The 25,075-nt window shown below is 33.4% G+C and overlaps 1 protein-coding gene across 2 annotated transcripts in view; it reads right to left on the bottom strand.

Annotated features, from left to right (window-relative positions):
• Positions 1 to 16,856, bottom strand: part of LOC136040969 (uncharacterized) — a 55,413-nt gene extending 38,557 nt beyond the window's left edge. Inside the window, exon 1 of one of the 2 annotated variants that reach the window (XM_065725440.1) lies at positions 16,595 to 16,856. In XM_065725440.1, coding sequence (XP_065581512.1) covers positions 16,595 to 16,655 — 61 coding nt within the window. In that variant the 5' untranslated portion in view covers positions 16,656 to 16,856. The remainder of the gene's footprint in view (positions 1 to 16,594) is intronic. The other variant, XM_065725438.1, reaches the window with a different exon arrangement.
• Positions 16,857 to 25,075: the final 8,219 nt, after the last annotated feature.

Here is a 25,075-nt window from a genome sequence, read left to right as displayed (position 1 = left end):
ACCATTATATGTTGCATGTTCAAGAGTCGTTAAACCAGACATTCTATTTATATGCACAGACAATGGGACAGCAAAGAATGTTGTATATTCGCAAGTTTTACGTAGTTAAAAACAAATATATATATATATATATATATATATATATATATATATATATATATATATATATATATATATTCATAGGTGGGACATAGGGACACAACTACAATGGCGCGTAACTAATATGGCGCGTAACGACTTACGCGTGCGGGGGGGCTTGGGGGGGGGCGCGAAGCGCCCCCACCAACTAAGTGTTTGGGTGGCGCGAAGCGCCACCCCAACAGCTAGTATAATATAAATATGTAACGAAAGTTTCCAGTTACCATATATGTTTTGAACATATGTAAGTTTATAACATATATATATATAACACATAACATATAACATATATAAGTTTCCAGTTATCATAAAATATATATGTAACGAAAATTTCCAGTTAACATATATGTTTCCAACATATATAGGTTTCCATTTAACATAAAATATATATGTAACGAAAGTTTCCAGTTAACATATATGTTTCCAACATATACAGGTTCCCATTTAACATAAAATATATATGTAACGAAAGTTTCCAATTAACATATATATTTCCAACATATACAGGTTCCCATTTAACATAAAATATATATGTAACGAAAGTTTCCAATTAACATATATGTTTCCAACATATACAGGTTCCCATTTAACATAAAATATATATGTAACGAAAGTTTTCCAATTAACATATATGTTTCCAACATATACAGGTTCCCATTTAACATAAAATATATATGTAACGAAAGTTTCCAATTAACATATCAACATATATAGGTTTCCATTTAAAATCGAAAGTTTCGAGTTAACAAAAGCAAACAATCAAGTTTCAGAATTTGAAATATTGCAGCAATTGCTGCATTATTTCTTTAGAATTTATCCTGAGGACAGTTTTAGTGCCCTAGGTACTTCAATTTATCTCCCCCCTTACACCCTTACAACTATCCAGTGGCATTTGAAGGTTGCGTAGAGTTCCAGCGTATTAATTTCAGGCTTGCTGAAACTGGTTATAGTTGGAACTTGCCCTTCTTCACTCAGAAAAAATATCTAGCAGCCAGGACAGAAAATTAGCATAATATCGTCATAAAAGATGTAGAAACTCTTAGAATATTTTCAAGGCCTAGTCAGACGTGGAACAAGGTATGGCTGGAATTTATATGATCGCGTATATCCCAGTGGGAGCCAAGACGCTCGCAGGGGGCAGGAGGGGTTCTTGGGGTCTACACGTCCCAAAATCACAAATTTTCCTGAATTTCTGGGCACTTCTGATTCAAATTGTCAAATAAATTTTTTTTATTATTGCCGTCCCCCCTGAACCCTGAAATAATTGATGTATATGTGTCCGAATGAAAGTACTTGGCTCCTTGGCTCCAAATGAAGCTGAATAGTTTGCGTTCCGTTTAGAACTGAACTGTATTTTGCTGTTATCCATTTACATATATATCTTCAATTACAGAACCGTTCAGAGGCAAAACTGACAAGACTAATGAAACAAGTGACTGAGGAAACTAAAAAAAATGTATCCATGACTTTATCAAATTATCAGGCAGAAACTATTTCCCTATCTTGTTATGTCTCTATTTCTTCCTTGGGTCTAAAGAACGATAACTGGTGAAAGTTTTAGTATTGACTTTGTGAAATAGATTTCCGACACGAAGTTTTCATAAAATAGAATCTGAAAGTATGCTTGAAGGATGAGGTAGAATACCCTTTACTTCCTCTTTATGTTTAACATTGTTATTAATGTTATGCAGAAAATCTTTTTTTAACACTATATAAAGAACAGTTTATTATGCTTCTGCTTCACTGCTGAATAGGGTGTTCTAACAATTATTCTTTCAGAATATGAGTAATGTAGTTGGATTCAGTTAAACTTGAAATTTAGAAAATATTAGATCTATTTCTGAAGTTCTAATTCTATAAGTTTGGATTTCGACCTAAAGCAATTTATTGGAGTGGAGTGATATCAAATTGTATGTATTATATATTTATTAGTAAATATATATACTACTATATATATTTTTCTTCATACATTATATATAAATTATTTCTGAGAGAGCAATGCTTTTCAATTTAAAATGAAAAGGAAATGAAAATACTGAAATTGGGCAAAGTTTTTAATATGACAGTGAACATTGAAAAAATAAGTTTATATAGTTATAATATCTAAATTCTGAATATTTCAGCCTCATGTCCGAAAAGCTTTAATCGACATGAACAAAAATCAAAGGAAAAATTCAAAAGGAAAGGAAATGAACAAATACATAAAAAGATGAGAAAAAAGATTTTCTTTCACTTTCCTAAAATTTCATTTTCAAGGTAAAGGCGCTTGTCATTGGAAAAAACAAGATTTGTTGGTGAAAATTAAAATATTTATGTACTTGATATCCCACCCCTCTATTTTTAAACATTTTGACTTTGAGTATCTATGCTTTAATTATTAAGATTACATTTTCAAATAAGGGACTGTTAAAAAAGCCATATTGAGTTAGAAAGGAGTACCGTTTTTCATACAAAAAGAGCCAATCAGGGGATAATTTATTCTTTTATCGCCTCAAAAGTTAAAGTAGTGATAACGGGCAGTTAAAATAACGGGTATAAAAGGTGAGCCTATTTGGGTTTCCTTTCTAACATACGCTTAACCAATATTGTGATTGGCTTACGAAAATACATCACAAAAATAAACCAATGGAAATAGAGCAGAGTTTTAACATGGAAGTACGGGAAAATATTTTCTGTTTTTATGGCACTTGGTATTAACCAAGTGACATATAGCAATCGCCAATTCTGTCGGTCTGTCTGTCGGTCTGTCTGTCTGTCGGTCCCCGTTTTGCTACTTTAGGCACTTCCAGGTAAACTAGGACGATGAAATTTGGCAGGCGTATCAGGGACGGGACCAGCTTAAATTGGAAATAGTCGTTTTCCCAATTTGACAATCTGGGGGGGGGGGGGTTGTGGTGGGTGCGGTTAATTCGGAAAAAATAGAAAAAATGAAGTATTTTTAACTTATGAATGGGTGATGGGATCTTAATGAGATTTGATGTTTGGAATGATATTGTGTCTCAGAGCTTTTATTTTAAATTTCGACCGGATCTGATGACATTGGGGGGAGTTGGAGGGGGGAAACCTAAAATCTTGGAAAACACTTAGAGTGGAGGGATCGGGATGAAACTTGATGGGAAAAATAAGCACAAGTCCCAGATATATGATTGACATAATTGGAACGGATCCGCTCTCTTTGGGGTAGTTGGGGGGGGGGTGATTCTGAAAAATTAGAAAAAATGAGGTATTTTTAACTTCCGAATGGGTAATCGGATCTCAATGAAATTTGATGTTTAGAAGGATATCATAACTCAGAGCTCTTATTTTAAACCCGACCAGATCTGGTGACATTGGGGGGGAGTTGGGAGGGGGAAACCTAAAACTTGAAAAACACTTAGAGTGGAGGGATCGGGATGAAACTTGGTGGAAAAAATAATCACGAGCCTTGATACATGATTGACATAACCGGAACGCATCCGCTCTCTTTGGGGTAGTTGGGGGAGGGGTTAATTCTGAAAAATTAGAAAAAACGAGGTATTTTTAACTTACGACGGGTTATCGGATCTCAATGAAATTTGATATTTAGAAGGATATCGTGTCTCAAAGCTTTTATTTTAAATCCTGACTGGATCTGGTGACGTTGGGGGAAGTTTGGGGTGGGGGAACCTAAAATCATGGAAAACGCTTAGATTGGAGGGATCGGGATGCAACTTGGTGGGAAAAATAAGCAGAAGTCTTACATACGTGATTTACATAATTGGAACGGATCCGATCTATTGGGGGTGGGGGTTAATTCTGAAAATAAGAAAAACGTGAAAATTGGGGTATTTTTGTCTTACGAATAGATGATCGGATCTTAATGAAATTTGATTTTTAGAAAGAATTCATGTCTGAGAGCTCTTATTTCAGATCCCGACCAGATCGTTTGACATTGGGGGAGTTGGAGGGGGAAATCATGGAAAAACACTTGGAGTGTAGGAATCGGGATGAAGCTTGGTGGATAGAATAAACAAATGTCCTTGATACGTGATTGACAGAATCGTACTGGATTCGCTCTCTTTGGGGGATTTGGGGGGAGGGGTTCAGTGATTTGGCGAGTTTGGTGCTTCTGGACGTGCTAGGACGATGAAAATTGATAAGCGTGTCAGGAAGCTGCACAATTTGACTTGATAAAGTCGTTTTCCCAGATTCAACCATCTGGGGGCTAAAGGGAGAGGAAAAATTAGAAAAAATTAGGTATTTATAACTTACGAGTGGGTGATCGGATCTTAATGAATTTTGATATTTAGAAGGACATCGTGACTCAGAGCTCTTATTTTACTCCTGACCGGCATTAAGCCTCTTATTTTCCTTTTTAAATCAATCTATTGATTCATAGAATTTTGTTAGATCTCATACCATATGATCTCTTGGCTCTTAGCTCTTCTCGCCTCGTCACAAGTGCCATATGAGCTCTTAGCTCTTGTTTTTTTCTAGGGCAGTTTTCCCTTTGTATTTCTTTCAACATTTATCAGTATTGTATATGGGTATATTATCGGATTCTATACTTTCTTTATTGCAAGCAATTAAGGGAAATAGTTCCAAACAAAGCTTTAATACGATCCTTAAACATGGAAATAAGCTTAACAATATTAGAGGGACAAATTTTATCTAAAATAAGATAATAAATGCTGTGACATTATTAAAAATTTATTTGAACCATTTTTAAAATTTACTTGATGTTGCTTTTCTGAGGGATTCGTATTTGCTAAAATATTTCTTAATCAAATCTTGTATCATAGTTTTTATTTTTAAGTATATATTAAATTTGTTTTCTTATATATTATTCACTTTTCCCGATCAAAATGTTTTATTCCATTAAAAAAAAAATTCATAGTTGTGTAAAAGAAACGTATCAGTTATCATTTTGTGTTAAGTGTGTTTTTCAATTCTGGTTGGTTTTAAAACATCCTGCATGGGGTTCTCACCCATATTTATATATCACTATTTTTTTTCATTTTTGTTAATGCCTAAAAAAACACTAAATCAGCATATAAATCACTGGATTATTGAAGAAAATCACTAAATCAGCCAAAAATCACTAAAATCTAGTGATTTTTTCAAGGGTGACAACCCTGATCCTGCGTGAAATTTTAAGCCTTAAAGAAGTGCAAAGGACCGGAGTCGCAATATTCTTTTCAATTAGTCCTTCTGTTTCCCAATGTATAAACCTGATTTTGAAACCTGATAACAAAAATATATGGACATAAACAAAAATAGAACCTATCCTTTTTGTTTTAGACATTCTTTTTATTTAGATAATGCCCAATATACCCTTCCGTTTTGGGTGAAACCATGCTTCTACTTATACTCTCTGGTAATTCGTGCCAGAGCATAGCACTTTTTTTAATTTCCTCGGGTTATCTACCAATTTTTTATACAAATTGCTTGACGTTGTTTTGAAATAAAGTCAGATATGCCACAGTTATGGGAATTCACGAGCATTTAGGGGGAGGGGCAAAAAGTTTTTTTATCTAAGGTAGGAAGGTGGCAACATTGTCGTTTATATTTTAAACATGTTCAATTAAAATACTAAAGAGGTATTTTTCAATAGAAATTCACACAAAAAAGGTACTTTCGATATCCAGAGGGCACAGACCCCCTTCTCTTCGACCCCTCCTAATTGATGCCACTGATATAGCCTTTCGTCTTGGGTGAAACAATACTTCTGTTTTACAGTGTCTTGTAAAATTTACATCTTGGAACAAAAAGGGTTTGAACTACCTAGTTGTCTTTTTCTGCCATTTTCTGCAACAACTTTCAAAATAGAAAAATATAAAACTAAAAAATTAACCTCATAATATTTTGGACAACTTGTTTTGAGTTTATTCTTCTTAATAGCTCGAAGCATAACTCTCAAATGTTTCGAACTTTCCTATCTAGGGGAAAACTTCTGTTGTTTTGTCGACTGAAAAACATCATAAACTGATTTGAAAATGACTTATTTGCGTAAAACGCACACTTGTCAAAGCTGTTGACAGACAAAATTATACTGCCAAAAAAACGTACCCCAAAGCGGTATCAAACAGTTCGTGGCAACAAACTGTGAGCAAGGAATGACCCAGCTTAATAGTAACCGATACTCTAATAAACATAATTTTGATATCAAGAGATATATGAAAAGAAACGTCAAAAGAATTGTAGTTTTGTGCTAATTTCAAATATATGAGTTTCAGTAAGTTTAATATTACCCATCAAAGGTTACCAGCCTGAGAAAATTTGCTTGATTTTGGAAAAAAACGTGGGAAGTACCCCTTAAAAGCCACAGAATCTTAATAAAAATCACACCATCGGTTCCATTGCAACTAAACCACTGTTTAACTGAACCCCAATCAACTGAACCACTGTAAATGAACCACCGTGCAACTGAACCCCTGTGTAACTGAATCCTCGTGTAACTGAATCCTCGTGTTACTGAATCCTCGTGTAACTGAACCCTCGTGCAACTGAGCCCCATTTAACTGACCTCTCATGCAACTCAACCCCCGTGCAACTGAATCCCCGCGCAACTGAACCACCGTACAACCGAACCCTCGAATAACTGAACTCTCGGGCAACACAAAAACTGTACTCACATTGGGTAAAACACAAATTAGAATCTTTACATGTTCAACCTTCCTGGAATTGTTTGTTTTTTAAAGCATAATATAAATGACTGCCAAGAACATTAATAAAAAAGCTCTAATTGCCACAAAAACAAAGAAAACCGGTAACCAAAAACTCTAAAAAAACGGAATTTTGATACCAATAGTTAAATAAAAAAAAAAAATCATTTTAATGCTAATTTTAAATATATAAGTTTCGTCAAGCTTAGTCTTAGCCATCAAAAGTTACGAGCCTGAGAAAGTTTGCCTTATTTTAGAAAATAGGGGGAAACACCCCCCAAAAGTCATAGAATCTTAACGAAAATCACAGCATCAGATCTAGCGTATCAGGAACCCTATTGTAGAAGTTTCAAGCTCCTATCAACAAAAATGTGGAATTTTGTATTTTTTTTTGCCAGAAGAGAGATCATGGATGCGTGTTTATTTATTTGTTTGTTTGTTTTTTTCCATGGGTGATCGTATCGACCCAGTGATCCTAGAATGTCGCTGTAGGGCTCATTCTAACGGAAAACAAAAGTTCTAATGCCCTTTTAAGTGACAAAAACATTGGAGGGTACCTAGGCCCCCTTCCACGCACATTTTCCCCCCAAAGTCACTGGATCAAGATTTCGAGATAGCCATTTTAGAAGTTACTCCTCCAAACCACCTCGCTCATTACGGTGAAGTTTGAATATATATACATATATATATATATATATATATATATATATATATATATATATATATATATATATATATATATATATATATATATATATATATATATATATATATATATATATATATATATCTGGTGAATAAATGGTTCAAGATCTGGTGAATAAGGTGCATATTCTAACTCTGGGATTATGTTCCTCGCTAGGTGCCTCTTGACCGATAACGTACAATGAGCTGACGCACTGTCTGGATAGAGAACCAGTAATTTGTCTTTTTCACATTTCGGGTTGTTTTTTCTCACTTTTTTCTGTAGTTTAGAAAACACCTTAATTTTGATTAATTACTAGACTTTCAGGAACCCAGTGCAAAATACCATGGACATAAAGAAAAATGGTACTTGTGTATTATTCAGAACACACTCAATAAGGGAAGTTAAGTTCTTTCATGAAACAAACTACAATGCAGGTACATTTTGTGAGAAAATACGGTTTCATAGCCACAAAGACAAAACTCATTTTAGTTTGCTACGCGTAATGATAGAAGATAGTGTCTGAACATGGATTTTGAAATGAAGATTTGACTAAAAGACGCAGTAAAGAAAAGGGATGATTATGAACTTCCATTAGGTATAAAGAGGTTTGAAGATATACCAGTGCATAATTCTAAGTTGTAATTTTACAATTTTCCTAATAAAGTATTATATTTTCATCATATTTTGCTTTATTTCATTAGCTTTATCATATATAATGTCAAATATATTTGCACATTAGTGGGGTGCGGGTGGGTACATTATATCAAATACCTAACTTAACCTAACCTAACCACCTCTACATATAGAATATTTAATTAATATTATAATTATAATTGTATTATATTAAATAATATATAATATATTATATTATTATTAAATATATTATTTAATAATAGAATATTAATGTACCTGCATCGTAGTTACTTTCTCGAAAGAACCCAACTTCACTTATTGAGTTTGTTCTGAATAATACACAAGTACCAGAAAAATAATCATCTTTGATTTAAATTTTGACTTTGGTTTTGAATCTTTTTGGTTCTCGGTGAATTATGGATCTTCCAGTGCAGGGATTGGTGCTTCTTTTCCAAATCATAAGTAAAAAAAAACTTTGTTTCACCACGTCTTTTGGAACATCTCCAAAATATATGGGTGTTGTGCATCACCTACAAAGTCTCAGTAAGTTTTTTTTGCGACCTGCTTGTTGTTCACATGTCAACATTTTAGGCACCATTTTTTAGCACACGCTGTTTGCATGTTAAAATCTTCATGTAAAATTTGTCTTACACATTCTTTACCAATACCTACTGTTTAATCAATTGCGCCAATACTTAAAAGACGGTCAGACCAAATCAAGTTACTGACTTTTTGGTGACCCTTCAACGTCACCTTTGCCATCTTTAAAACACTCTAACGTTCTTAAAAACGTGATCGCGATAAACATACACTGCTATCCACTTTTTTCAATAAAAAATAAGTTTCAGTAGCAGCTTCCCCAGAAAAGTAAACACAATAATTCATCATTATACCCGGCAAAAAAAACACATAACTAACGCCAATGTAGGCTGTCAAGTGTGTTGTTTACAGAAGCGAAGCAAAACTAACTGCCTACTAAAGAGAAAGGTTCAAACTAATCAGCTGTTAATTAATGGCGGTTGACGCATTCCTCCTTGACCTGCAGTAGTGTCAATTTCGTTACTTAATAGCCACACCTGGTATATAAATGTTTATTCTCGAAAACAGGACGATAATATTTTTCTGAAAATTTCGGCATACTCATATTTACTTATATGAAAGAAACGACCTAGATAGGTGACAACTCGGAAAAAAAAATCCCCCCTCCCATCACTCTTAACATAGTTTTCTAGAAATCGTCAACTGACTGAAATTAGAGACCCAAGCACCAGAAACAACTGTCAATTTGCAATTTCACAATTGATTACGATGGTAAATGAAGTTTGTACCCATGCAATTGCTGGCAAAAGTCCCGAAATATTTGGCTTCCTGTTTTGGATATATTAACCTGGTGAGTATAACCTGGTGGTGGTATAATCTGGTGCCTGTCCTTTTCTGGTTTTTGATTACATTTTAATTGCAAAAGTAATTTTCTGTTGATAATTTTGAAGCGAAACAAAGCAATAATTAATGTATGCTTGAAACTGCTATAATCAACTTTAAAAATCAGTTTGCTATTTTCCTTGGAGCGCAAAAGAATCTTAGGTAAGATTTATTGATAATGAATTAAGACTACAATAAACACTTGGTACAAATCCCCATAAATGTTATTGTTCTTCATGTCCACGGCAACGCCCAACCTAAGTGGGGGGGGGGTATGAACTAGCGCGAGAAAGACAAAACCCAAGTAAACATTTCCATTGAAGACTTCGAAAATGACGCTAGACAGACACAGTCACGAGCGCAGGAAAAAAATCCCAAATTTTTCTGAATTCAGGCGTGCTACGCTTGGTACGCCTGGATTCTGAAAGTCGATGGCCCCTTGAATTTATTTTTTTTTCAGGAAGTTTTACTTCCGAATAGTTCATGGTTGACAGAACAAAATACAAAAGATTTTCTAAAAAGAAATGCATGTAAATGTTAATTTTGGAGGAATATTTCTATTTAGTTCTAGAACTAAATAGAGGAAGCTGTTTCTAAGCAATAGCTGTGGAATTGAAAAATGCTCGTTATTCTCTGGAGATTGGGATTGTAACTTCTCGAAAAGGTTCTAATGAAGCTGTTGAGAAGAGAAAATCCCAAAATTAATGAGGAGAAAAACAAGATACAAGAAAACTGACATTCTGATTGAGTTACAGCAACCAGAAAAAGAAAGGTATAATAGATATGTTGGTGACCCCTTGATGTAAAACATTCTCTGAGCGAGTACAAAGATTGAAAAATTAAATTCAGCGAGAATAAAGTAAATTTCCTTCTAGAGTTTGAAGAAGACTTCTTTTTTTATTTTTTTAATAAATCGAAAATAAAACAAAATACTCCCATCTATATTTTGGAAGATACCTTTTGTATCATCGTTAAAGTTTTATGATTCTTTATTTATTGTATGCCGTTTCCCAAATAACGGGCCATAGAGCCCTTTGGGATGTTGTTTTTGTTATTGTTATTTTATGAAAATAAATAGAACTTGAACTTAAAAAGGCCCTTGCTTTCCCCAAGATTTTTGTGATTCGTCGCGACTACCGGATTCGTTCCGTGTAAAATTTTAAGCCAGAAGTTTTTTATATAGCCTGGTCTTAATGCGTGTACTGCGTGTCTTAATGCGTGTAAACGAAAGAAACAAAATGAAATAAAAAGCGACACTGAAGCTTAGAATAACACAAACTATTCCCTATATGAGTAGGGCTACTAACCATTCACCCTTAACAGTAAGCTCTAACTAGTGCTTAAATAAAACAAAAAATATTCCGTATTTGAGGAGCATTCTCCTACCCATTGACCTCCCGCTCTTTACGCTAAAGTTTGATTCTTTGCCTTAATGCTTAAGGAATTACTGGTCAAACATGGGGTAATAGACATGGGTAAAAAATTAGTTTTCAAAATATCTAAAGACTGGAAGAGCTTATTGATACACATTTCTTTTCAACGGTATAATTTTCTATTCAAGTGTTTAAAAGGCGTTCCGTAAATAAAGCACTTGCAATTACGCATTAATATGATATGTTGCACAGATAAACACTTTCAGTAAGTCACTACATAACTTTAGATACAAGAGTGGGAGTCAAGAGGGGAAGGGGCAGGGGCATAATTTGCTTTGGGACAGGGGGCAACTGCTCCTCCCAGAACTCTGTTCCCCCGGAGCTGAAATTTAGTTTCTTCCAAAATCTTTTCAAAACTAAGATAAACCTGCATAATTCAATTATCAATAGAAATAGATCAGTATTTTAGTACATATTTACCTTTATAGTACTATAAGTTACCTTTACTTAGTACTAAAAAGTACCTTATACGAATATATATATATATATATATATATATATATATATATATATATATATATATATATATATATATATATATATATATATATATATATATATATATATATATACACATATATTATACGAATATATACATATATATATTTAATATATATATATATATATATATATATATATATATATATATATATATATATATATATATATATATATATATATATATATATATATATATATATATAGTACTTCTATAGTACTAAATAGTACATTATGGTACCAAGCGGCTTATTATTTTTTTGTTTTTATTGTCATTTTACCTTTATTTGGGAAAACTGGCTCCAACTTTGCCCCCCCCCCCCAAATTTGATAAAATTACGGCCCTGGGAAGGGGCCACTTAATGTACGGAACAATTTCTTTTCAGTTAAGCTCTAGTTAAAAATTACCATTAAGACCGTGGAGGCTGAGGGGTCGGCAACCCCTCTCATACACAGAACAATTTTTGCCCGTTTAAAGTTTCAATGTTACTCTTCATTCTTAGAACAGCTTGTTTTTTTTATATTTAATTTCTGTTCGTTTTTAACGCGATATTCGGTGTAATATAGGCATGAAGGGATTTTTTATTCCAACGGTCCTTGCCTTTTCACCAAAGTTTAACTCTTGATCCTTAAAACTTTGATGGCAAGAAATTGCCCTGGAAAGGAGCTCTTAGAATTTAGTAAGAGGGATCTGAAATGCCAAAGTGCCTTTATACCACGTGAAACTTGTATTTTTAAAAGTAAATTCGTTGGGAATATATTACGCCAGAAGAACACCCCCCCCTACTCTTCCGTCTTTATCATATGGATATGAAACTTGATGCAAAAATGCAAACAGACAATTTCAACAAACAAAATAATAATATATATATAAAAAGAATTAGTATCTTGTCAACATAAATAGATTTAGGCCTACCTAGAAAATGGCCTATATTGTCCTAAAGTTATATTCATGTGCCTCACGCTCATAATTAGGGGTCTCCCCTGCCACTCAATGGTATCATTTAAATGTAATTTCTACTTCCCACTGAAAATAATCCAATAATAATAGAATATAATTATAGGATGTAGAAAAAAGTAGAAAAATAGATGTAAGGGGAGAAAAAAATACGTAACTGAATCCCCGAATCGCATTATTCGAAAGGACTTGTCACCCAAAAGTTGAAAAATCTGACCCTAAAACTCATTTTTGAGGGCTTGGGCACGCCTTCTCCCAGAAGTAACTACTGACATTCCATCTTCCCCCAACAACTAGTGTGCAGCAACATGTTAATGTAGAACCGTTTTAATACTGAATATACTTTCTTTATAATAGCCCTTTCTTTTTGTAGGCATTGAGAATGTGTTTTGGGGTAAATATTGCACCATGTGGCACCATGAACTCTGAAACCAGGACTAAACCAGGACTATTTTGGCTCTGTTCGATTAACTTTTTTTCGCACATAATGCCAAAAATCGCAACTTTAGTAAAATCTAAAATTTATCGGCTGTATATACAATTTGTTAATAATTCTAAAGAACTTGGCAATCTCAGAATTTTCACTCAATAGCACCTTGATCTTATTTGGGTCGCAAACCCTCGATTTGCGGCACAATCAAGAAGAATTGACACTTTTCTGTGACTTAATTGACACTTAAAAAGCACATTATGGCTTTAGTTTTCGTTTAAGAAACCCACTATACTGACATTATCACCCTTGGGGAAAAACAACAAGCAAGCAAACAAACACACACCCACTATCGAACTTTTCAGAAAAAATGTAAAATTTCATGTTTTTGCGCATAGGAGTTTGAAACCTCGGAAGTAGGGCTTTTGGGCATGCTGAATATGATACTTTTATTAAGGTCTCCTTATGGTTAAAATAAGAAGAGTGTAAGAAACCCCTCCCTCCTCTCCATCTGAAATAATATCGATTCCAAACCTTTAAGATGGGTATGAAAATAGGGTTATATATATATATATATATATATATATATATATATATATATATATATATATATATATATATATATATATATATATATATATATATATATATATATATATATATATATATATATATGATATATATATACATATATATATATATATATATATATATATATATATATATATATATATATATATATATATATATATATATATATATATATATATATATATATATATATATATATATATATGTATATATATACATATATATATATATATATATATATATATATATATATATATATATATATATATATATATATATATATATATATATATATATATATATATATATATATATATATATATATATATATATATATATATATATATATATATATATATATATATATATATATATATATATATATATATATATATATATATATATATATATATAAGATCTTAAGAAGGTTTAGCTTGCTTATGAACGTATAGCTGTCTTTTTGGGGATCAACAGATTTTAATCTTGGAATTTTCACAAATAAAAAGCCTTGTTAAGCTTAACTAATTAGTTTTGGTTACTTGTTTTTACGGTTCACCGCAGCAACACCGATAAAAATTGCCCTAAAAACTGAATAATCTTGAAACAGCCAAAAGTAAAATCTTAGAAAATTGCGGTTTCAGGCATGAATAAGCCTAAGATGCACCAACAGGATAAAAAATGATTTTGTTTTAATGTCTTTAGTACTTCAATAAATCAAATAAACAAATAAACACAAATAAACACAAACAAATAAACACACGTCCGCTACCATGTTTCTCGGGAAAAAAAATCACCTTTTTGTGGACATTTTGTCATCTTTTGCCACCTTTTTGGCTTGAAACCTCTGTACGTACTAAGGGGGTTCAGCATATATCCCCCGGAAATTTTCCTTTTCCCTCCCCCTTCCGAGGAATCCACCATGAAAAAATTCCCTCCCGCAGAAAATTTCTAACACCCAGAGGAAAATCTTGCCTCCCCAAAAATTCTTCCAACGTGTAAAAATGAATAGTCAAAGAGAAATCAAGACGAATAAAAAGAATGAAGCAAAGAAGGGATTCTGGACTTAAATGTACACATCAAACACTACGAGCCCAAGAAAACTTACCTGATTTTCAAAAAGTAGAGGAAACACCTCCAAAAAGGCTCAAAAAGGCAATTGATTTTATCAAATATCACAAAATTAGATTTGGCATATTATAAAAACACTACCATGGAGGGCTCAATCTCCTGTTTATTTTTTTTTTAAGAATTTTTTTTTTAGAAGAAAGATCAAGAATGTGTGTTTATTTCTTTTTTTCGAAGGGTGATTTCACCGAACGAATGTTACTCGATGATATAACGAGGGCTCATCCGAACAGTAATTAAATGTCCGTTGCCGTGCTCTTTTCAGTAACAAAAAAGATTGTAACCCGGGAAAGTGGTGTTTTCTGCCACTTTGTTTGGCATCAATCTATGATTTTACCCAATAACGGACCAAGTTGCAATCGGTTAAAATTTCGTATATAGCTAATTGGTTTAAAAGAATAAATAACAATAAGCCACATATTAAGCTCCCCAGTTGCAGGGGAAGTAATACCGCGCGGTTACACATTCTTTTCTGGAAAGTAATTAAATAAAAAAAAAAATTTTAACTAAAAGTAAAGAGCAACATTAAAACTTAGAACGAACAAAAATTATTCCGTATATGAAAGGGGCTGTCCCCTCCTCAACGCCCCTTCTTTACGCTAAAGTTTGATTCTTTCTCACAACTCTGCTTAAAAAAAATGCACAAAGAGGGGGCTTTGAGGAGGGGAAAGTCCCTTTCATATACGGAATAATTATTTTAAAAAGTAGAATTGTGAGAAAGGGTCAAACTTTAGCGTAAAGAGCGGGGAGTTGAGGAGGGGACAGCCCCTCCATGTTATTTACAAATAAAAAGAAAAAAGGCCTTCAGAAGGATAAACCTTCTGATGTACGCCTAGTGGACGCGTTCTCGGTTGCCACAGATGAACTGGTACTATAGTTATATAAAGGGACGTCACTTATAGGGGAGGGTGGTGCCCCCCAATGTTTCCAACAGTCGGACAAAATATTCGAGACTACAAAATAGTCGCGCGAAGCATCATATGTTACAACCTCTATTCTTTTTATTAATTTAAATGGACTGATGGAAATGTATGACCTAATATCAATGAAAGACGATCATTCTTAGTGGATAAAATAAAAATGAAGTAATTCTAATAGCATTGCCAGTCAAATCTGTCAGTATAAAGGACCAGATAGTTGGTAAAATCCAATAACCCCCCCCCCCAAACACTTCGTTCAGTGACGTCTGTCGTTTATACTGGATCAAGTCAATGAGAAGTAATTATTCGTTCTTTTCAGTCACTGCCTGCTACCTCTGTACACAACCAGCATAGAACAACCCTTCTATAGTCGCCACTAATTTCATATTTTGAATTACTTTCTTTAACCTTTACTTTACCCTGCTATGGTACAGTAATCGCTAAAAACATAGGTTTTTTTGGATTGATTTATCATGACTGATAAGAAGTTACTTACTCCTTCACTTGATCTCAAATCGCTTTCTATCCTTCCGTGTGCATGTTTCCCTTACCAATCAGCGATGATTTTTTTTTAAATGAACTACATAATTCCACCGAAAAGTTGTAAGACTCAAAATTTCCGACTTATCCTAGGGTATCTAAATACGTGGACGGAAGAGGGATAGGTCAGTTGTCCCCTCTAAGAACGGTTTAAAGGTTTTACAATGGAATAAATTCGTCGCGTGTTAACCCCTCTTAAAAATTAAACTAATTCTCTTCGTTTCAGGTAATTGCTAAGACACTAATCAGTAATGCAAAAAAAAATGTTATTGGGTTTTATAGGAAGGAATTATCAAATAGAACATTTTATGTAACTTTTGTTTTTATTCTTTGCACGAAAATGCAGGGAGGGGGGACTTATTTTCTTAGACTTAGGGAAGGGGCAACTATTCCCAATTAAAGAAAAGTCATTTTCAAATGAAATTGCGAAACAGAAGTATTTTTCAAAACTTAAAAGGGGGAACAAAAGCCCTCCTCCCCACAAGTGACACCACTGAAAGTCTGTTAACAAGGCGATGACTGAAAAAAATGAGTTATTAATTCAAAAGAAGGACATACAGTAGCATAAGAAAACATTACTAAAAACAAAACTTACAAATGACAGACAGAAAAATCTGAAAAAACATCCTAAAAGTTAAATCAGCATCCAGGATCATTTCCCTGAGTCAACTAAGAACTTCATATTGGGACTATAGACTCTAAAAGGAAGCTAAAACTTAGAAGCAGATGCGCTGAGTTATGGACATGTTTACCACGGTTGTCAAATTAAAGTAATTTATCAGTACACACTTTGAAATCAAAAGTTGTCACCTTGATGTAAACGAGGGGTGGCTGACTTTCAAAAATAGTTGCACTAGGTGGTACGCACAATGTATAACACATATTGGGGAAGTATAGCAGATATGGCGCGGGTTTTCTCGTGCATGATGTGAAAAGGTGTGACAGGAGTGGGCAATGTGAGGAGGAATAAGTCATCCTTTGAAATTTGCACCAATTTGTGGAGAATGGACAGTCCCTCGATGTGTGTAATACATAAGAGATTTGTCTCCTTTTATTTGACATTGAAAACTGTTATTTTTTGTCGATAAATGCATTTTAGTAAAAATACGATGTAATATTTGGTACTTCCTTTTCACTTGGCATCATTCTATTCATTTTTAGCGGTAGTGTAATTATATTGGTAATCTGATCCTTTTACACTGTGACCCTCTGTGTATATTTTGTTTTGAGCAATCCCCTTAACAAAAGTATAGGGAGAGGAGTTAGGTTGAGGTCAGGCTGAGCCATGATCGGGACTAAAACAAATATCATCTTTGGATTAGAGCTAAAGGTCTCTGGAATTTGATTGACTAATGCTTTTTGTTTTTACTTACTGTTTTTGTTTTTACTTAACATCTTTGTTTTTGCTTTTGTCTTTTTGTTTTTGCTTACTATTTTTTATTGTTTTCTTAGGATTTATTAAAAATATTATATTAGTTTAACAGTTTCTTTTGTTTTGCTACTTCAGAATCTTATCCAATATCTCTTTAAAAGAGCAATATATTTTGTATTTATAAATTTGTTTCCGAAAGCAGCTTTAATTTGTTTGGAACATTGACATCCTGGGATTTTCTGGCCTGAACAAACGATCTAGATAGGTCATGAGTTTGAGAAAAATCGTTAAAAGCCCTAATTTTGGAGTAAAAATCATCTTATCTCGTTAAACGAACAATAACTGTTGAAAACGCCTCCATTTTTTATTATGTTTTTAAAAATTGGAATCCTGGGATTTTCTGGCCAGACGAAAAATTGTCTAGATAGGTCATGAGTCTGAGAAGATTCGTTAAGAGGCTTTTTTTGGAAAAAGTTCATATAAGTAATGTCATATTCATATACATTTTAAAATCATAAATTACATCATTTCCCGTCCAATATAATTTTTAGTATCTATGACGCAAGCAAAATTACTAAAGATAACAAATTACTCTGAAAAGCTGAAGAAAAAGGCATTGAACATGAAACAACCATCTACTATCTTTAAACGAGCAATAATTACATATATATATATATATATATATATATATATATATATATATATATATATATATATATATATATATATATATATATATATATATATATATGTAATTATTGCTCGTTTAAAGATAGTAGATGGTTGTTTCATGTTATATATATATATATATATATATATATATATATATATATATATATATATATATATATATATATATATATATATATATATATATATATATATATATATATATATATATATATATATATATATATATATATATATATATATATATATATATATATATATATATATATATATATATATGTGATAATACCAAGAGAACGACCCAAAAAATATAAATCCACAATGGATGACAACGAACAACCTAAACCAGCAAATGAGATCAAACTAATCCAAGCAGCTATAGAAAACACAGAAGGAAGAGCCAAAAAAAATCTAATTAGATGACTTATGACAACGACCATTGAAACAATCGAAAACGAAAATGAAGAACAGTGAAATATACAGTTAGAAGATAAGCGACAGCAAGAATCAGAACGAGTCAAATGCGAAAGTGAAGAATAAAGAAATGTTGTTAGAAAATAAGCGACAGAAAAATCAGAACGAGCCAATAAATGAAAGGAGAGGACAAAGAAATTTCAAGTTAGAAGAACAACGCAGTCGCAATCTTCGACGCCAACGAGCTGTGGTACAAAACCCAATACAGAACTACAAAGACGCTGTAAGCTACGCAAAAATGAAAGTGAACAAATAAATGTGCGTTTAGAAGATAAACAACGAAAGTGAATCAAAAACGAACAAAGAAGAACAAAGAAATATACGGTTAAAAGATAAGTGGCAGCGAGAATTGCAATGAATCAAAAACAAAAGTGAAGAACAAATAAAGATACACTGTTACTAAATATCCGACAACATAGACCAGAACGAATCAAAAAGAAAAATGGAGAACAAAGAATAATGTTGCTGAAAGACACACGACAGCGAGAATCACAAGTCAAAAACGCAAGTGAACAACAAAGGAATATGCGGCTAGAAGGATCTTCGAAGGCAATAAACCGTGGCACAAAACTCACTACTAACCTACAAAGATGTCCTGAACTAAGCAAATATTAATCACAAGTCATTGGGGCCCTTCAAAATTGTATACATTCATTGTGGAACCCTTCACTTTCTTGAAGAAAGAGAAGCAAACAGGGTGATTCATTTGGATACTGCTGCTTGCTTGGTCGAATGGCATTGCAACCTCCACAATTTCCATATCAATTGGTTTGCCCTTTTTTAGGACGTCACTTACTCTCTAAACAGTTCCAAAAACGAAACCAAACTCATTTGCTTTAGCTTCATTCAACATAAGCGATGAGCCAAAAACCATCAATAGTCGTAATGCTTTCAGCTTCAAAGTAGCTGGACAAATTTATCCCAAAATTAGTTTAGTGGCACATCCATCACGAACTCCTGAAGGTGATTTGAACCACCTTCGCATGACCAAATGTACTTTTTAAACCCCATTTATTGGATCTCTCGTAACCGAATCTATCTCTTGGAAGAAATTAAATAAATTCTTTTTTCAACTGAACGTAAGAAGCAACATTAAAACTTAAAAAGAAAAGAAATTATTACGCATATGAGAGGGGGCAACCCCTCCTCAATACCTCGCTATTTACGCTCAAGTTTGACTTAGGTTCAAATTATTTAAGAATAACTATTAGAATAATAAGCTTTTTTAAAAGCTCAAAAAAAAAATATTGCGTAAAGAGCGAGACATTGAAAAGGGGGCAAACCCCTCGTCTACGTAATAATTTCTGTTTGTTTTGAGTTTTAATGTTGCTCCTTACTTTCAGCTGAAAAAAGTTTTTTTTAAATTTAATATCTGATCGTTTTCTTAAATAATCCAGGGAAATCCTTCTCCCCACCATGAAAAATTCCTTTTCCTTAAGAAAACCTATCAATGGTAAGATCCTCCTACGTAATACCCCCACCAGAAAATTCACCCTCCGAAAAATATCTGTATACTTCCCATTAACCAACACTATATATAAAACCAAGAAATACAGATATGGTGGGCAAGTGTGGATCGTTCAGGGTCGTTAAAATTGTATAGACAGATAAAGGGTAGTTGGGGAGAGGAGGTATTTTGGAAGGCTGGGTTAAGTAGAGGGGATTTGAATTCTTATTTGGATTGGAGGGGAAATGGATTTTTGATTGGGGAAAAAAGAAAGTATCAAGGGAGAAAGAGGGAGAAGGTAGAATCTATTGCTTGTCCTATGTGTGGATCTCAGGATGAAAGTTTAATACATTTTTTGTGTGAATGTGTCGAATTGAATGATTGGAGGCGAGAGATGTATGGTAATGAAAAATTGAATGAGATATGGATGGTAGATAAATGAAAGAGACAAATTTCCTGAATATTAAAAGGATAGCAAGATTTGTAAGGATTGCAGCGGCACATTGGGAGCGTTTTCTTTAAATAGTATTTATTTAATTTAGTTAATTTGTTGTTTGTTTTTTGTTATGTAAATTCCCTATGGCCCACGGGCTTTTTCTGAATAAATATTATTATTATTATTATTATTATTATTATTATTATTTATAAACAATGGGGAAAGATCAGAGCTTGCAGCCCTTCCCTGGAGACTGTGGGGGGGGGGGTCAAGTCATCCTCAATGATGTAATTACTAGATCTTACGACTATGCTGAACAAAATGGCTATCTCAAAATTTTTATCAGGTGACTTTTGAGAAAAAGGGGCATATGAGGGGGGCTAAGTGCTTTCAAATATTTTTGGTCACTTAAAAAGGGTTCTAGAACTTAGGATTTTTGATCAAATGAGCTCTCTCCCGACCCTCTATGATCACTGGTTCGGTACAATCACCCCAGGGAAAAACTAACAAACAAATAAACACGCATCCGTGACCATTCTTCTGGTAAAATGTGCAAAATTCCACATTTTTGCATATAGGAGCTTGAAACTTCTATAGTAAGGTTCTTTGATAGGACCCTTTTTTTATTAACATCATTTTCATTAACATCACTTGATTTTTTGGGAGTGTTCCCCCCTTTTTTCAAAATTGGGCAATTTTTTTTTAGGCTCGTAACTTTTGATAGGTAACATTAAACTTGATCAATTTAGACTTGGTGAATATTCATTTATACCTTTTATTATACCTTTTATTGTCTTTAGAATGACACTCTCACAAGTGATACTTTGGTATCCTAATGATGGTTCTTTAGTATGGAATTGATTAGTATTACATATTAAGGACTCACGGAACTTGATTCAGGCCTGCTAGATGTACAAAACTGAAGCCGAATTATACAGCTACACAGTAAAATCGTTGCATATATTTTATATGATAAATCTATATTTAAATCTATAACAAATTATACCATCACCAGCCGCGTACCCAACATTTTTTAAGGGGGGTACAAAATCACTATTTCACGATCTGAATAAAAAGCGCAGAAAATTCAAATAAGTATGGATTTTCAAGGGGGATCTCTCAACCCCTTCATTTCCTCCTTGCGTAGGTCTTTGATTTTCACACAAAGTTCTAAAATTTTATCGCCGTTCTCATTTAAAATTTTAGAATTATTTAATTATTATTTAAGTATGATTTTAAGTATTATTTCAGTATTATTTAGTATTATTTGAATATTATTTTGTGAAAAAGTTTTGAAGAGCGAGTATGATTTGGAATACAACGAGGATATAAGAAATTGGCCAAACTGGGGTATCCCAACCTCACTGTAGTGTCCAACTGAACGTTTTTTGCTTTGTTTTTGGTAAATGTTTTCAGATCTATGTTGAATTAAATAAAATTTTTTTTTTTTTTAACTGAAAGTAAGGAGCGACATTAAAAATTAAAACGAACAGAAATTACTCCGTAGATGAAAAGGGCTGTTCCCTCCTCAACCCCCCACTCTTTACGCAAAGGTTTGACTCTTTCTCTCAACTCTACTCTTTAAAACAACTTTAGCATAAAGAGCGGGGATCTGTTATCCGTTATGTGTCTTCTTGCAAAAAATACCAATTCCACATTTATGTAGACAAGAATTTGAAACTTCTACAATAGGGTTCTCTGATACGCTGAATCTGATGGTGAGATTTTCGTTAAGATTCTCCTACTTTTAGGGGGTGTGTTCCCCTATTTTATAAAATAAGGCACATTTTCTCAGGCTTGTAACTTTTGATGGGTAAAACTAAACTTGATGAAACTTATATATTGAAAACCAGCATTAAAATGCAATTCTTTTAATGTAACTATTGGTATCAAAGTTCTCTTTTTTTAGAGTTCCGCTTACTATTGAACCGGATTGCTCCTTATTTACAGTTTGTTACCACGAACTGTTTGATATATTTTCCAATCAAATAAATGACAACGAGGGGCTGGCAAAAAGTTTTTACAAGAAAGGTAAACAGCAAAATTAACAAAAAATCAGCAGAAATAAACTTCAATAATAATTCAGACATAAAACGACCAGAAATTACAATCAAAGAATAAATGAAACACAAAACGAACATAAATTAAATAAACATTCATAACAAACAAAAATAAAAAACATTATTGGATTTTTGTGGTAAGGAAAATTTTTTATTTTGAAAAAGAAGAGTTGAAAAGGTGTTAAATTACGGATTTAAGAGGATATTTTGATGATGATTGTGAAAGAAAATGCAAGGGAGTCTTAGAGGCACTGCGGAAAACAAGAGATAGCATAAATAGTAGGGAAAATACTAGATTTTATATGGATTAAAAGTTGATTTCGAATAATTATAAGAAAATGTTGAAGATTAAGAAAAAGAGCATGAAATTAGGACAGGAGAACAACTGAAAAAAGCTTACAGAGAAGGGGGTATTAGAAGCTTTTGGTGTATAGTTAAAGATTCTATAGGAGGAATAGAGGTTTATGAGGGTATTTCAGCAGTAGATTCTTGTTCTGCATATTTAGAGGAGAGGGAAAACGAAGTGATTAGGGACCAAGGAGGAACTAGTTTGAGTGTAGATCTGGTATCTGCAGTACGTGATGTAGTTGATACACAAAGGAAAGAATGTAATTACGATTTGGTTGCTCCCATCCAGGTAAGTGAAGTTTGGACGGCAATGAAAGGAATGAGAGGCAGGTCTGCTCCAGGTATAGATGGACTACCAACCGCACTTTGGAAGTGGGGACGAGTGTGGCTGGTGCCTGTTATAGCAGGGATGTTTTCCGGTATATTGAACAGTGCAGAATGGCCCTTGTCTTGGGCTACGTCTATTCTAGTGCCGTTATTTAAAAAGGGAGATAGATTACACCATGGGAATTATAGAGGTAGACTATTAGCCTAAGTAATTTACTTAGTAAGATTTTTGCTAAGATATTATGTCGTAGGATAGATAGTTGGATAGACTAAAATAGAACTTTATCAGATTAGCAGGCAGGGTTCAGAAAAGGCTATAGTCCTATAGATCAGATTTTTTATTTTGTTAGGGATGATTTGGAAACAAGTTAGGAGAAAAGAAGGCAGGCTATTTGTTGCATTTTCGGATTTAAAAGGGGCGTTTGATGGAGTGGATAGAAGTTTAATGATAGAGTCGTTGTTAGCACTAGGGCTACTAAGCGTATTTGTTAAGATTATAGCATCTGTGTTTAATATAGTTTAGATTGTAGTACGGGTAGGCAAGGATTTATCTAGGGTTATTAGGTGTATACTTGGTGTTAAGCAGGGATATACAATTTCCCCAAGGCTATTTTCATTGTATACTAATGATTTTGAAAATTATTTGATAGGCGTAGGCGCCCCAATATTTAAGCTTTCAAGTGAAAGTGTTATCGCATTACTTTTTGTGGATGACATAGCATTAGTAGCGGAAAGTAAAGAACATTTGCAACAACTGTAGGAATAAAAAACAGGTTTTAAACGTAAAGAAGTCGGTGGTAACGGTTTTTAGGAAAAGTGGAGAACAGATGGATTCACAATGTCAGTTTATGTATGAAGGTAGGACACTAGACCGTATAGAAGAATTTCAGTACTTAGGTTGTAGGCTTTCGTCAGATGGGAAATGGAAGAAACCTCTCAAGATGGTAGAAAGTAATGGAAATAGACTACTAGGAATTTTAAGTAAAAGTGGTATTAAAGAAATTAGGCATGTAAGAGTATATTTTTAATGCTAGAGTAATATCGGTTGTGCATTACGGGGTGGAGCTTTGGGGGTTTAATAAGGCGTTAAATTTAGAAAGAATGCAGTTGAGGTTTTTTAAGCGTATGTCAGGCTTTGATAATAAGTTTATTGAGTTAGTGCTGAGACGGTATATATGGATAAAGTGTATGAGACAGAGTAGGTTAATTAGTAGGGTTAAATATTGGAAAAGGTGTCATCGATACACGATAATAGGCTAGCTAAACAAGCATTTTTAATGATGCTTCAAGATAGGAGGAAGGATTCGTGGCCAAACCAGGTGAAGAATATATTAGACCGTGCAAGGCTAATTAATTGCTTGAATGAGGGAAAGGGGATAGGAGAGATGGCACAGACTGTATCTAGGTTAGTTGCTACTAGGCTAGAATTTCAGGAAGTTCAGGCTTGACAAGCTGAGAAGGCCACCTCGCAGTTCCTTGGGATATTTGTGGAGGTCAAGGAGAATTAAGGCGAAGAAATTTACCATAAAATGGGATTGGCTCCTGAGGATTTGAAATGGGTAATGTATGTAGGGGGGAATTTTGTGCCTATTGGAGAACGTAGGAAATATTTAGGGAGAAATAGACTGAGGGATGGTCCCTACAGTTACCCTATGTGTGGAGAGATGCATGAGTCTTCACATTATTTTTAGGGGATTGCAGGGAGTTGAGAGAGTTGCGCTTGGAAATATTTGGTAGGGAGGTCGATGGGAGAGATTAGATTTTGGAAATTTTGAGAAGCAGGTGTTATTTAAATATAAATAATATTGGAAAGTTCGTCCGGGTAGGTATGAGGTATCTTGATGATTTTCTTAAAAAATTAGTTTTAGTGTCTTTTCAGTCTATGTTTGTTGCTGTAATTTTTTCGCTTGTTTTGTGTATGT

Source organism: Artemia franciscana, chromosome 21, assembly GCF_032884065.1.
Source record: "Artemia franciscana chromosome 21, ASM3288406v1, whole genome shotgun sequence".
NCBI lineage: Eukaryota > Metazoa > Arthropoda > Branchiopoda > Anostraca > Artemiidae > Artemia > Artemia franciscana.
The sequence above is the reverse complement of the archived record's forward strand: the minus strand, read 5'-3'. Positions and strand labels throughout refer to the sequence as shown.